The sequence below is a fragment of the Poecilia latipinna genome, unplaced genomic scaffold (genome assembly GCF_001443285.1).
Source record: "Poecilia latipinna isolate Pla-1442-1.1 unplaced genomic scaffold, P_latipinna-1.0 Scaffold844, whole genome shotgun sequence".
Taxonomy (NCBI): Eukaryota; Metazoa; Chordata; class Actinopteri; order Cyprinodontiformes; family Poeciliidae; genus Poecilia; species Poecilia latipinna.
In genome coordinates this window covers 91,630-106,437 of record NW_015113460.1, presented here as the reverse complement: position 1 = coordinate 106,437, position 14,808 = coordinate 91,630, and the positions used below count along the sequence as shown (strand labels likewise).

At 39.0% G+C, this 14,808-nt stretch overlaps 2 protein-coding genes across 2 annotated transcripts in view; both read right to left on the bottom strand.

Moving 5' to 3' along the window:
• Positions 1-220: 220 nt before the first annotated feature.
• Positions 221-9,859, bottom strand: tbcela (tubulin folding cofactor E-like a). The gene is made up of 11 exons (XM_015047814.1): positions 9,762-9,859; positions 7,906-8,012; positions 7,726-7,790; positions 6,549-6,728; positions 5,005-5,144; positions 4,514-4,695; positions 4,002-4,258; positions 3,119-3,245; positions 2,887-3,003; positions 2,667-2,778; positions 221-2,297 (listed from the first exon to the last, which is right to left on the bottom strand). The coding sequence occupies exons 4-11, from the start codon at positions 6,694-6,696 to the stop codon at positions 2,091-2,093; spliced, it is 1,290 nt and encodes a 429-aa protein (XP_014903300.1). The 5' UTR covers positions 6,697-6,728; positions 7,726-7,790; positions 7,906-8,012; positions 9,762-9,859; the 3' UTR covers positions 221-2,090.
• A 996-nt stretch (positions 9,860-10,855) lies between these two features.
• LOC106956781 (alpha-2-macroglobulin-like) overlaps positions 10,856-14,808 on the bottom strand; it is a 19,872-nt gene continuing 15,919 nt past the window's right edge. Inside the window, exons 28-35 of the mRNA XM_015047813.1 lie at positions 14,206-14,368; positions 13,932-14,119; positions 13,479-13,691; positions 13,225-13,343; positions 12,287-12,377; positions 11,579-11,647; positions 11,389-11,494; positions 10,856-11,276 (exon numbers count right to left, since the gene is read on the bottom strand). Of these exons, the coding sequence (XP_014903299.1) occupies positions 10,963-11,276; positions 11,389-11,494; positions 11,579-11,647; positions 12,287-12,377; positions 13,225-13,343; positions 13,479-13,691; positions 13,932-14,119; positions 14,206-14,368 (1,263 nt within the window). The 3' untranslated portion in view covers positions 10,856-10,962. The remainder of the gene's footprint in view (positions 11,277-11,388; positions 11,495-11,578; positions 11,648-12,286; positions 12,378-13,224; positions 13,344-13,478; positions 13,692-13,931; positions 14,120-14,205; positions 14,369-14,808) is intronic.

Genomic DNA, 14,808 nt, shown 5'->3' with positions numbered 1-14,808 from the left:
TGTCAGGTTCCATCTTTCTAACACCTACAGTGCAGCCTTGTCCTGTCTCTTTGGGCAGTTTTTGCAACCATTCACAACTTGAGATGTGAATAAACACATATGGGTTGCATTGTTAGGTGACCTGTTCAGATCATCTTTGAGAGTGACTGTTCTTCCTGTAATTATATGCAATAATTCCCACTTTGGTTCAGAACTGAAGAAGAATTTTGGATGACAGGTGTATTAAGTAAAATAAATCTTCCTCCCCAGTCTACTACTTTGGTTTGGTCTGTCACACAAAATCCCCTAACTGCAAATTGGCAAACTATGCAAAAGTGTGAATTATTTAGCAAGGCACTAAATCAATATTCCTTTAATACAAATGGAATTTGCATATTTCTCCCTTAACAGTCCAGAATATCATGAAATGACTATGGTGTTAGTGCACAGGCTTAAACTGCTCATTTCTGTACACAGACTGAATATGAACAGGAGTGTCAACATCCCATCCAAAGGCTAGGATTATTTTTTATTATTATTTTAATTTTTTACCTAGCCCTCATTTCCACCTCTATAATATCTGCATTGATGCACAAAAGCACAGCAGAGATTTCAGAACAACATGTGGGTCTTCCCCTAGGAGGTTCACACGTTTCTCAAAAAGGCAGTGTAAAATATTACTCTCCATACCTTACAAAGTTATGGCAGAGGAAGAAAAGAGACTGTCCCAAATATGATTATGATCTGATGTAAAAAAGAGAATCTGTGGAGAAATTTAAAACCAAATGTCTGAAGAGGATGAAAACTTCTTACTGTTGTGCTTTAAAGAAAACTGGTTGATTTTCAGATGACAGAACATCTCCACTCTGAAATACTTGAAATGTCTAATTTGGAATGTGTTGCAGGCTTATGCAATAAAAATTGAAATGTACGTTTAAAAGATGATGATACTGATCAGACATACCAACATCTCTCGGCCTCTACTGTTTGTAGAGAGATAAATTAATCTGCCGAATAGAATCCCCTTTTTGAATTATTAAACATACAAAACTAAATGAGAACTGTTAAATCAAACACACTTGTCTAATCATAAAGGCTGATCACAAAGATTGTCATTCAAGTTGTGTTTATGCATCACAACCCCCTGCAGGGGGCAGCATACAACATTAAACACCTGTGGTTGTGTGAGTGAATACACTAAAGAAGAGGTTTGTGATATCAAATATCACATCTCAGTGTAATGTGATTTTACATAATAGTGGCAGCTGAGGATTTGTTGTGATAAACTGGTATAATTAAGCTCTTTCTATTAATTTCCTATCAACTTTCTTATTGTTTGCCAACAGGAAACACATTTTACACTTAGCTTATATCAATTTCTGGTTGGAAACTAGACTGTAACTGCGATTATTGTTTCATAAAAGCACCAATCGTGGACCATCAGTCTATGTAAGCTACACAATACTGGTGGGGTGGTCAGTTTAATATTTCTTGTAGTTTCATAAGGACTGTAAAAACATGACTAAAATATCCTCCAACAGAATTGGACCCAGTTTTATCCCCCATCCTGCGTTTGACATTTTAATTTAGGCAGATTTTCTGTAGTATCGAAGGCCAAAGTGCACCTGAGAGCAGCCGTCCGTCTCCACATGGCAACAGGTTCTTGTTATGCCAAAACCAGGGTAGCTGTTGAACAGGTGGGCAAGCGAGCAGTGCTGGGCATTTGTCCGTGAAGGTGCTTTGGTGGATGCCGTGTAATAAATAAGCAGCTGAGATTTGCTGCAGTGCCCTCCTGTCTGCTAACGCTGCAAGCAGAATCCATGTTGCTCTCTTAGCCTCTAGCATGAAAAATCTTTCAACTCACGTGAGTTTCTCTTTAAATAAAGCTGAAATATATCATCTCCGGACTTTCAGCGAGAGCCAACCGGCGGCCCACTGTAGTTTCTTTTTCCAGTCTCCAAGATGGCGTTCATCCTTTTACTGCCTCTCTCCATTCAACAAGACACGCCACCTTTGCTGTTTCAGAAGTGTTTCCAAGCAATAACAATTAAGCAATCAACATAGTTCTAGACATCTAAATCTTTCTTATCAAGCTTCTAAACAAAAGGCTTCTACTTGGTCTTGGGCACTACCAGTATTTCACCACCGTCCTGGATGCTGTAGGAGTGGAGAGCCCGGTTGTTGTACTTCAATTCCTCTGGCCCAAAGGCGCTGTCCTTGTCGATGTAGTAAAGCCTCATACTGTTGGTGGAGAGCTGGACCACAGTCTTCAGCTGCTTTTTCAGCTCGGCAACGGTTTGGTCCAAACGGATGCACAGCTGAAACAAAGCCAAATGGAACCAGAGTTGCACCATTGTTTCATCATAAACCCCTGCGCAAATTTTCAATCAATATGCAGTTATATGACCTTCCAACTAAACAACATGAAATGGGTTGGTCAAGACTGGCTTAACATTTTTGTTTAGCTCAATTTGATGGACGCTATGAAATAAAAAAAAAAGTCTTTGATGGCAACAGTTATTTTTGGGCTCAGAAACATACATTTCTGGTCCTAATAAAGACAAGGACTGGCTAGCCTTAAGTGGCTACAAGATTATTTCAGTGCTTGCTCTCTGTTTAGAGGGAAACTTGTCCCAAAGTACTTCGTTATGACGGTATTTTTGGTATTAAATCATTACCAAACTAACCTGTTCTACTTTCTCCTCACAGTGAACTTCAACCTGAGCCCTGCAGCGAGGTCTGAGGTCGATTTCAGCGAGCGGCTCCAGCTTGCCGTATTTGGTTATCAGGGAATGGTATCTGGGCACGGAAAGAGCAGGTTTCTTTTTTTTTTAACTCCACAAACAAACACAAAACACACTTCACTTTTGAAGCTATGATAAAAGACAAACAGGTTGTGCAGTTTACCTGAACGGTAGCTCCTTCTCGGGGCAGTCTAGGTAGTGACGGATGAAGAACCTCTCTGCATCCTCTCGCTCGCTGTCAGTCACAACACTACCATTTAGATGGGACACTGAGGGAAGCCTGAGGAGAGCCATGTAAACATGAGCAAGTTATGCACTAGGGTGTCTCACATGAGTCTCAAAATAGGAGACAAAAATAGTCTCAAATGGTTTTATTCGTGACGGATGAGACTCACTGTGCTATCATGAGGTTGCGGCGCTCTGCCTTGGTGTAAGGCTGCAGTAAGGGAATGCCCTGCAGTCGCACCTCCTCTAACTTTGGAAAGAAGTTCAGCTTCTCAATGTCTTCCCATCGGTTGAGACCTGACAACACATGCACCAAGAAGTTGAGCGACGACTTTCAACTGAACGGACATGACGTTTTTACGGAAAACCTATAAAGGGTTTTCAGGTGTTGAAGCAGTTCAATGAAGCGGCTTTTGTTTCCGGCAGAATTGCTGTGAGGGAGACGTTTATACTCAAGTTAGAACAAGTCCTTTTAAGATCAATTTGAAAAAAAATTTAACAAAGTATTATAAAAGGAAATTACGGTATATTAATACAGTACTGCCTGCCTGCCTGCACATTATGGTTGTGCAAGAAAACTGCTCCAAATGCTGCTGAATACACTTTCCAAATAATCTTTACAACAAATACATTTGTCATTTAAAGAATAACTCTGACGAAGGATGGCTTTCAGGTGGCAAACACTTCAGACAGACAATTGCAGTCTGATACATGAATGGAAATGAATAATTTGAACATTTCTCTGATGTTGATTTTGTCCTTCTCCCTCTGAAAACAGCTTTCACTCTGTTCCTGTAAATAGACACACTGCTTGAGATTAAAGGCTGTGTGGAGAGAACTCTTAGAACAAAGTTTTTATAATAAAAAGACCCATGCTTGTTGTGCTAAAATTATCTGCTGCCATGATACTAAAACCTAATTTTAAATCTCTACAATACAAAATGAAACCACTCAGCTAAAGCAACATTAATCCTCAAGATAGAACTATCATAAGAGACTAATTCAAAGAGTCTAACAGCGAATCAAAACAAGCCCACGCTGCGACCCACTGACCTGAGTTGTTTAGGTTGATCCTGCGCAGGTTGGGGAAGAGTCGTGCCAGGATATCCTTGTTGTCCTGAATGGAGGCCAAGTTGTTGTTGGCCATGATCAGAGTGTCCAGGCTGGGGAACATGGAGCCAAACTTGCCCACTTCGGCCCAGTCGTGGAGGCTGTTGTCTGTGATGTGAAGGAGGCGCAGGGTGGGACAGGCCACGCTGGAGGCACTCACACTACTGTACTCGTTAAGGCACAGGAACAGTTCCTCTAGCCTGCAGAAGAACAAAGGGAGAGTCCAGCCGTGGCTGAGGAAAATACACACTGAAGGGAAAAACAGGGAGAGACAGGGAGATCTCAGAAGAGTACGCACACGTAGTTTCTGGTGAAACTATTCATCTGTTGTTTTGGATGTACACTTAAATTTACAGGAATAAATAATAAATGATAAAACAACCAACCAGTTAAGAGGCAGCCAAATACGTAACATCACTCCTTTAAAAGCAGGGATTTAGTGTAGCTCTTCTTACTCAGGGATGTTCTGGGTCAGCAGCATCACTGTATCCCAGGATATCTGAGTGTTGTTGAGAACAAGGCGTCGCACTCGTGAAAAGGCTTCAGCACACTGCGGCTCAAGAGTGGTTCCTGCCAGCGGGTTGGAGCTCAGGTTGAGGAACTCCAGATTGGGGATGCTTGATATAATTTTATTGATCTGAAAAAAATAGGATCAGTATTTTTAATCTGATACACACAAAGAAAGCTTTAAAAACTGGGAATCTGAAAATATGTCACACTGAGGGGTTGAGAACCTGCATACATCTAACTTTGTTTTCAGATTTAACACCAGAAAGACTGTGAGGAAAAGTCCAAATCCTACTACTCAAAAGTTTTCTGTTGTTTTTTTTTTACACATTTGTTTCAACACAATAAAAACAACAACTATAAATAGTCATTGCTTAACCTAATTTGATATTATTAACACTATCTACAGTCAGAAAGGACTGATAGATTTCAAAGTTACTTCTTGCCAGTCTTGAAGATTGTTGTGCGATAGATCCAGCTCAATGACATGAGCACAGAAGGCAGCGATCTCAGCCTGGTCTCCTGCTTTGCTGATCCCACAACCATTCAGCACCAGCATACTGGGCAAGTTCAGACGGTCTAGTGTGAGGGACAGAGGGACATTTTAAAGTTTTTTTTAAGGGCTGTGAACACAACTAGGTCTGGAAGTTCAGAGTGAACACTTCACTTAGAAGTTACAGGAGTAGTTCAGGATGCAGAACTGGACTGTACAACTATAGAGGGGAAAGAATAGTTTTTCTACATATGTCTGTTTGTGAAAAAAAAAATGCAGGCCTTATATTTAAGTTGCATAAAATAGCTTTGATTTTTAAATGATCGTTTTTTTCCCTCCTTGCAGTAAGAGAGAAGGAAAACAGAATTTGTGGCTGCAGGTGATCCATTGTGAATGACATGAAGATACTGCTGACAAATCTAAACTCCTGCAGGACGTTTCTGCTCGTGGCATTTTGAGCTCAAATCCAAACAAGCAGAAGCTTAAAATATGAACAATGTGGACATCAGCCACAATTAAATACAATTTAAAAAGTCTCAAAGTTGATATTTATATGTGTGAACATATTAAAACTTCAGATGCACGCATCAAAAATAATTTATTAAGAATTTTTCTTCTAATTATGTACAATTTTTAAATAAATATCTTTACTTCATGACAATTTGTTAGATACAGAGTACATTTATTTAATCTCACCCTTCAAATTAAATCATTCATAAAGTCAATCATGGTAGTTTTGATTTGTAAGGCGGTCGTTTCTGTGCAGTTTAAGCAGTCAGATGTTAGGGCGACAGCAGCAAATAAATGATATTTAACAACGTACTTATGTACGTTTAGCACTCGTGGCGTTTAGTGACAAGAAATGGACAGAAAGAGAAGAAGGAAAGATGCTCTGCCAGCTACACCACAGAACACCCTGTGATTCAGACTTTGATTAGGTTATTACTTTTAACTGCAGCCGTTTTTAAAGTGAAGTGTTCTTGGTTAAATATACTAAATGTCACATTGCTCCCTCAAGTGTGTAGTTCTTATTACTTTAAAAAAAAAAGCCACCATAATACTTCATATTAACATGTCAGACATAGATGTGACAGAACATTTTATCAGGGCATCTGTGCAAATGTGGTTAGAATTAGTGGGGGAAAAAATGTTTGGCATTTCCTTCTATTGACCTGCCAGTGGTTTCAGGAAATGTAAAAACTGAAACAATTCAAAACCAAAACAAGGTGAGGCATCATAGAAACAATGTTATTGGTTTGAGACAGAAATAATACAATAAAATAAAAAAAATTCATAAAAAAATAAATGAAAATAAAATAAAAACATAAGAAAATATTCATTCATCATACAGTCATTGTGCAAGAATGAACAAATCCTTTGATTATTTTAATCACAGGGTAAAACTTGGTGCCAATAAATAACAAAACGCCTCTCAGCAGAAATAAAATAAGTATGCTGCCAACAAGGCAAAGGTGACCTCTCCATCTCACCCTTCATGGGGGAACCCTGGAGACCTGCAGTGGGAACCACCACCACTCCCATCCCAGGGCCTCTGCGGTACGGGAAGTTTTCTGGGCTGTACTTCTCATTGATAACCTCCACAAAGGAACGACCTTCCCTGTCTTCTGGAGGCTCCATGACGCTTTCCTGAACAGCGGCCTCCTCTTCAGCTGTGGAAACGAATGTCAGGTAAATGTCACAACCCTTCAAGAACTTATCTCACCGCTAGGGACCTCTAGATCTTTGCAATGTTTTCTGTTGATTTGACTTCATAAGACGTAGACATAGTTAAGTAGTTCAAGAACTGGTTTTGGAAAAGAAAAAAAATAAGAAGGGAGCGCTGTAGTAATTTTATTTAACATGCAATAAATTTAGGAAATATATTTATTTTTCAGTGGAATCATTATGGTTTGAGGCTTTATAATTGTTTTCGTTGATATTTTTTCTCAATGCATTCTGTAAACAAACAACACAGAGTAGTGGCAGTGCTTACAGCATGCTCCTACACTCTGTCCTTTAAATCTGATAAGGATGGGTTCAGAATAACTATTGCCTATTTTTTTTTATTACATATGAGCTACTGTAAACAAATTAATTGGATAACATGGATGATAGCCAGAGCGGTCTTGAGCACAGCACTGCTTTTTTCTGCCAATGCTCATTGTACCTCCATACTTAATGCTTGCTTTTCTGCTTGAAAGGACTCTAACAATACTTTAAAAATAAAAAAAGTTTAACACCCTCCCTTATGCCTTCCCCACTCAGTTCCTTCAGACTAGTAGCAACAGCAAACAGCTGGTGGAACTGCGCGTCTGTTGAACTTGTTTGCTATATAAAGCATTTTTACAAGTGAAGGTAATTGATGGTGCTAGAAAATGTAACTATGTGCCCAGAAAAATACATAAGGCTTCCCCTTTAAATGTAGAAAAAGAAACCGTAGCACGTGGACCAAGATAATCACTTGACTTCCCATAATTAAAATGACCAGCATCTGTTTTATAAGGCTTGGCAGGCAGAGCCTCACTGTGGAATATGCTGGAGGGAAACATAAATTATGTATCAGTTGTTGCTTGAATAAAAATATAAAGGATCATATTACAGTGTCTTATGCAGCTGCCTAAAGTGACATCACAGTGTTTTCTAACAGTGGGGGTTCAGTCGCCATACCTGAACCAGCGTCTGGTTTGATGCGGCCGCAGTCAGCTGTCTGGTGCTGTTTCTGTACGGGCGACCTGTCAGAAACACCGGAATGAGTGTGATTTATATCTGATATAATCATCTACACAGATCATCTCTTGGATGTCCTACCAAAGCTACGACTAATTAAATAAGCGGTTAACATCTTACTCCAGAATGGATGGAAGGAGAGAGGAGAAGTCTGCAGAAAGAAAACGCTGCTCCCCTTATTGGCGCTCTTGTCTGACCAGATAAGTGAGGAGGATCACCGCATGTCACTGCAGAACAAACAAGGTCAAGGATCAGTCTCTGCTCATTGACATGCTCACCAATAAAGATCATTAGTGCAAAACAGCAGAGCTCCATTAGAGCTGCTGTGAGCAAGCTGATAGAGACACTTTTATTCAGAAACCTTTTCACGCAGTAAATATCTATTTCTGAGCTAGTGGCTGTTTTAATTCAATAAATCAGTTATAAAGAGACTGCGATTTGCTCATCATTAAACTAGCGTTGTTGATTTCTATTGTAAATCAAAATGCATTATTTCTTCAGCATGAATTTCACATTTGCCATAACTTCTAGAAAACACTGATAGGCAGTTCATAAATATAAATGACATTTATTTATTAATAAAAGTTTATTTTTATTGGATTTTCTAACCCACAGTTAATATTTCACTGCACAAACGTTTCCTTATCTTTAGATTTATATCCACTAATATGGAGAGTCCACTCTTGGCCAGTTGTGTATCAAAGTAACACAACATTTTAAATAACTACAATCTGAAACCCCAGAAAAACACTCCATCATGCTGTTCCTACAATTTAAAGCATTTTTAATAAGATTTTACAGAAAGTGGCAGAGTTTTATATGACTGTATGGACAAAGGGGTAATGCAGAATTGCCCCTTCTCCACGTGTTGCTGCATGGGTTTCTATTCTTTACTGTCTTACCAGAAAACCAGAAACAATTTAGGCCTTCGGATAAGACCTGTATCAATTTGCCTAACTTATGATACAAATGACCAAAAGATTTAATATTCTGTGACTTCTGTATTTATTTTGAAGTATGAAACAGTGGTGAAAACAACACGTTTTCAAATGGAATTTACCACTTCTGGCACTGTCCTTAGAATAGCAATATGATTTTCTCTTTTATTATTTTATTTCAATGTATACTTTTTGAATGGGAAATTCAGCATAGATAATTTTACAAATCCTTCACTGAATAGCCAAGTTTTTTTCTTTTCTTGTTTTTATTTTATTGCAATAAAAAAACATGCAAAAAAAAGGTACAGCACAGTGTCCCTCAACCATTTAATGAAACACAAAAAACTGTTTATTTTGCAAATTTCATTCACTGACTTGTACATATTTACAGTATTAAGAGAAATTGCATATGAAGCACAGTTCCAGATGGGTGTGACGTCAATACGAAATCCATTTCCCGATTCACCAATTTGGAAATCGGAAATTCCGACAATCGAGTTCGACTCGAACGCACCACAAAAAATCCACTTGGCAAACACGGATAAATCTAACAAAAAAGTTACTGACTTAAGCATATGTGAAATGTTTCTTTGAAAATAAATAATGCCGATCCCATGCAAATAATTTTCCGAAAGCACCAACGCGTTATGTTTATGTTGTCATTTCATAAATTGGATTAAAAGGCCCCATCGAGTCTAAAATTCACCGATTTCTTAAAGGAATCTGGTGTTTAAAAGCAGAAGGATGGCGAACCTAATCTGAATGGTAACAGCTCCCGTTTACAGTAAAAACATAAACAGGGGAATGACTACTATAGACAGATTACTAAGCTTTACATCTTGCTTGTATCTCACGGTCAGAGTCCTGTCTACTCTGAAAATAACCAGTCTGACCCCCAGCAGCAGGAGCAACGGCTCGATGGAGCCCGAAACGGAGAACAGATGGAAACCGTAGAAATGTGGTGTTAATGTTCTCCAGGACGGTGATAATACTCTGAGCTGGGCTCAGACAATGACATGATGGTAGGTGCGTACGTACCTTTATGTCCACACTGGATCCCCCTTGTTGATGAAAACAAACCAGCTGTCATTTGGTCTCCCCCTACATACAGGAAGTGACGTCATGTTGCCGAAAGCACTTTCCCGGTTTCTTTTTCTGCACACAATAATCTAATAACGCTCAGTGGCAAATGTTAAAGTGATTCCTTTTATGAGCCCGGTTTATGTGATGTTTTTAAAGAAAAATACAGAAAGAAGAAAAAACCGTTGAGGAAAAGAGATATTTGTGTGCAAGAACTAGTGTTGTAAATTAAAATGTCCCATTTGAAAGAACAGAGCAGAGAGAGACAGAAAAAAAAATAAATAAATAACATGATCCAGAAAAGAGAGTTAGTTGCAGTAGAGTAGAAACTCATTTGGTGGCTTAATCAGAGAAACAGCTTAACTGACTTTAAAGGCTGAATGGAATGGAGGAAAAAAAAAACAATTAGGTGCAACAAAATGTCTAGGAGAAACTGGGTTAAAAACAGACTTAAACACTGACAGACAGGTCCCATCCTGGAAGGAAAACATGGAATTAATTTCAGATGAAAACCTGCAAATATGGATGGATTAGACAGCGTGACCTCTGAACAGCAGTTTCAGCAGGTCTCTCCATTGACCGTCATCGTCCAGACCAGAGGAAATGAAATTGTATGTGGCCAAGTGTTGATTCAGCACCAAAATAAATCAGTTTTCACGTTTAAATTTAAATTGTTGTTGAATGCTCTTTTGAATTATTCAATTAAGGACCTGAACCTGTTGTCAGAGGTGGTGCTAATAGGAAGGGTGCCCTGGACAGGCCCCTCCTTAGCAGCACACATCACCCTGAAAACACCATGTTGGAATAAAAACATGATTAGACTCTAACACAGACACATAACGCACCACAAAACTCTTTATATTTTAGCTTAGAGTGCAGGATAACACAAAAAACACAAAACAGCATTTAAAAAACAGCAGGGGCTTAGATAATGTCTTAATCACTGATGATGACCTTGAGGATGGCTACAATCTAAAAAAAAAAAAAAAAAATATATATATATATATATATATATATATATATATATATATATATATATATATATTTAATTTGTAAAATCTCAGAAAATTTGCAGTTTGAACAGTGCATGTAGCCAGTTTAATAACCAGCTTAATTTTAAACAGAGACGTCATGCCTGTTGGACGACTGAGTCCTTGTTTTAGCCACGGTAATAATCGTCGTCATAGTCATAGTCATTGTCATATCTGGGGTAGTTGTGATAGAGATTGTGGCTGCCATGCCTATAGCGGTGGAAGGGAAGTAAGTGGTGGCTGTAGCGGCGCCGGCTGTGATATCTGTGTGGGGGCGGTTCCTGATGGCTTGGGTGGTAATGTGAGTCATGGTGATGGCTTTGGTGGTCATGACGGTTTTGGTGGTTGGGTTTATATCTGTTGTTCTGGGGTTGATAGTGATCATATGAATTCGCTATCTCGTAGCAGTTCTTTCCGCAGTATTCTGTCACACCCTTGACACCTTCAAAGAAAAGAAAAAAGAAGTTTAACTAAATGATCAAACATATTTAATCTCGGTCATATCCAGATCTGTAATCGCGTGATTTGCTGAACACTAAGCTGTGCAGTCTTACTTGGACAGTAGTAATCATAGATGGTGACCGTCGATGGCCTCAGGTGCTGCACCTCATACTCCTGAATCATCTCCAACTCGTGGAACACAGGAATATCCTTTTGTAACTAAACAAGAAAAAAAAAACCTCAACTCCAGGCAATAAACTTCACCAGCAGCATCTGCTGTAGAACACGCTAAAGTCCTCTCACCTCCTGTAGGTATACAAAAACATGACCGTCCTTGTGTTCAACGTTGCTCACCAACACCCCTTTCTTTAGCTGTGAGGAGAAGACATTCAGGTAAATGTTTAATGTATGTGAGTGTGTTTTGGTGCACAAGTTAGGATATGGATTATCTCTTATCCTCAAATGGTCAAAATTATACATGGAGGCTTAATTACAGGCACAAACAGCAACAAATCTAAACAAGTTGCACTTGGGACACAAGCTTATTGTAGGTTCTGACATGTTGCTGACTGGACACTTGAACATTCATCTTGGCAAAATTGGTAGATTCATTTAAATATGCTGATTTATTACAACTGATGTGTCTCTTATTTACATGTTCTATAAAATTTAAATATCCTCTAAATTTAGGGCTTTGGGGAGCAATCAAGAAGCTAAATCCAGCTTTCTTAATCCATTCTAAAACCAGTTCAGGTGTATGTTTGGGATTATTGTCCTGTTATTGCATCTTGATTCCGTCTGAATTACAAGCATCTCCGATATGAATCCCTTTAAGGATGACTGAAATTTGCAGCTTCGCACATAGCCAGAGCGAACGTCTTCAAATAGGATTAATGACAGCACAAAGTTAAAGTCACAGTCATGTGTGAGAGTGTATGCAAAGTTTCTATTGGAATTGTATCAATGCACACTTTATTGCAACATTTCACTTCACATTAAAGAGTTACTCACATTCCACAAGGATGCGGGGACAGGCCAGAATCCAGAGGGCACTGCAATGTCCAGCACCACCATGTTGGTAGAGCTACGGCCTTCACTGTATCTGTTAGGCAAGGATGAAAATGGTCACACTCTTGTTCTTAACACCAACGTCTTTTGTTCAGTGTCTATGAAATGAGCTAAGTATGCCATCATCTAAGATTATGTTCAAGGAGGAATTGTTCTTGATAAGCCATTTAATCCCAAGGTTTATGTTAAATCAACAGAAATCAATACATGTTGGTATTGATTATTGATAAATATCTAAATATTTTAGATTCTGTGGGACAGACAGAAAATTTTGCAATTTTTCTGATTAAAAAATGAATTAATTTACAATTCAATAAACATTTTTGCTGCTAGATTATTGAATAAATAGACACATGAGCTCCACGACAAAATATTGTTTATTGCTTTAAATCTGTTACCTAATCATCAGATTGGTATCGTCAGATACCATCAGATTGGTGCAAAATGACCATTGGACATAGTGAACCATTCCCATATCCTCTCAACTCGTACAAGAATTAAGCAGGTATAGGAAATGGATGGAAGGAGTTATTGTGTCATAATAGTGTGACATTGTGGGGCAAAAAGGTTGCAAGTTCAAATCTCTGCTGAGGCCTCTCTTGGTGAAGTTTTGTGTGCCTTTCTCTTTTTGTGAATTCACACTTTTCCTCCAACTAATCTAGCTTTTTTCCCCAACAGCGCAAAAGAATAGCATGGTTGCTTATCTCTATGTAGTCCTTGAAATAGACTGATGACATGTCTAGAGTGAACACAAATTTGGAATAGTGACTGCTTTGAAAGAAGCAGCTCCAAGTAACCCCCAAACCTTGTATGTATTAAAGATGAATGGCTAGATGACAACAGTCTTCCTGTCTGCAACAGTAACTTTCTTGTTTACTTACGAGGATTTCAGCTTCAGCGTGACTAAGCGGTCATGGCAACAGTTGTGGATCTCTACTTTGGCCTCCACACTGAGACTGCTGACAACGGCTGAAACAGGGACGTTGTAAACAAAAGTAACCTGGAAACCAGATGAAAATTGGAAGTTAAGATATTTTTCAACAACCTTATCTCGTTTCTTTTCAACAGAAAAGTATGATTTTTTTTTTTTTTTTTTTTAATCTTTGACCATCATCCAACTGTTTCAGTCACTGACCTGTACTACAGAGCATGAAGTGCCCTCAGCCCTCAGCCAGTACTTTCCTTTCAGGCCTTGCAGCACCAGCTCCTGGTGGTCCAACTTGTTGTTTTGGTTCACTTGGAAAGATAGGTGATCAGTGGGGGATGACACAGTCACAGAGGAGGAACCTTCTCGATTCAAAACTTTAGAGCTGTAGAGGGTCATAGCTTTAATAGCCACCGCTGTGTCCTACAACATGTAACACACACAGCATTTACTATCCCTGACCCTGTCCCAGACATTAGATAATAGATGGATGACAATAGTAAGCGCAAATTAATATACCCCAAAAAATATTCTTTTAAGGGAAACCAGAAAGTGTTAGACTTTTAGTAGAATATCTGCTTTTGGCATGTTCAGTAAGATTATGTTGATTTTCTGTTATGTGCACTTAAGAGCAGCATCTTGATTTGTAATCCAACACAATACCTGAGTGGACTCGAAGCCTCCGTAGTAGGACTGCTGCTTAATAAGCCATCTGAGGATACTCAAGGAGCAGGACAGGTCTCCTTCAGAGAGAGAGTCACCGACTTTGGCCAGTAGCACATATGAACTGATCTCCACACACAGAGAACGTGGGTTTTGCTTTGGTGTCAAACACCAGTATTGAAGATCCCCTAAACAAGTATGCAGCTGTGTTAGCATTACAAGTGCATGCATCGGTGGCACATCCTGGATGACTTATATCAGGAAGCAGACTCACCCTCTCTTATCGCGACCGAGTCAAGGTAGTTCAGAAGCTTACAGCGAGCCTCCCAGTTTTCTGCCAGGGTGAAGACGTATGCAAGCAGAGCTGTGGTGTACGTGTTGCTGAAATCATAGATGTAGTCCTTCAGGCATGACAAGCTCTTCTTCACCACAGGATTCTTAACAGATGAAAGAAAACATAGTTATTGCCATCGAAAGACCACATGGGCAATGTTCAGTTATACAGCTGTGTAGATTTCTTTTCCTCAGAGAGTTTTCAAGCAATATTTGAATGATTGGAACATGAAGCGACATTTCAGATAAGTTTGGTACACTGAATTTAGAATTATGCAGGATGCATATTTGATTTTTATCCATCAGTAGTTTTTTTTTTTTTTTAATTTCTTGTAGATGTGGACGTGTGATAGCTCCGGTGGTTAGCACTGTTACTTCACAGACTGAAACTTAAATGGAGCCTTTCTCAGTAGAGTTTGCAGATTGCTCACATGCATGCATTTAAATTGACTTTAGGTGTGTTTTTATGGCTATTTTGGCACACTGCCTAAATGGAGATAAATATCTAATTCTTCCCCAAGACTCTGGAGCCCTCATCATGTCT

Bases quoted from the DNA above. Each gene is read 5' to 3' on its own strand.
- tbcela (XM_015047814.1), bottom strand. From the start codon at position 6,696: ATGGAGCCTCCAGAAGACAGGGAAGGTCGTTCCTTTGTGGAGGTTATC. The intron at 4,696-5,004 runs GTAACTTTGAAA...TATTTTTTTCAG, and splicing joins ATCTTCAAGACTGGCAAGAA to ATCAATAAAATTATATCAAG. The intron at 2,779-2,886 runs GTAAACTGCACA...TTCCGTGCCCAG, and splicing joins GAGAAGGAGCTACCGTTCAG to ATACCATTCCCTGATAACCA.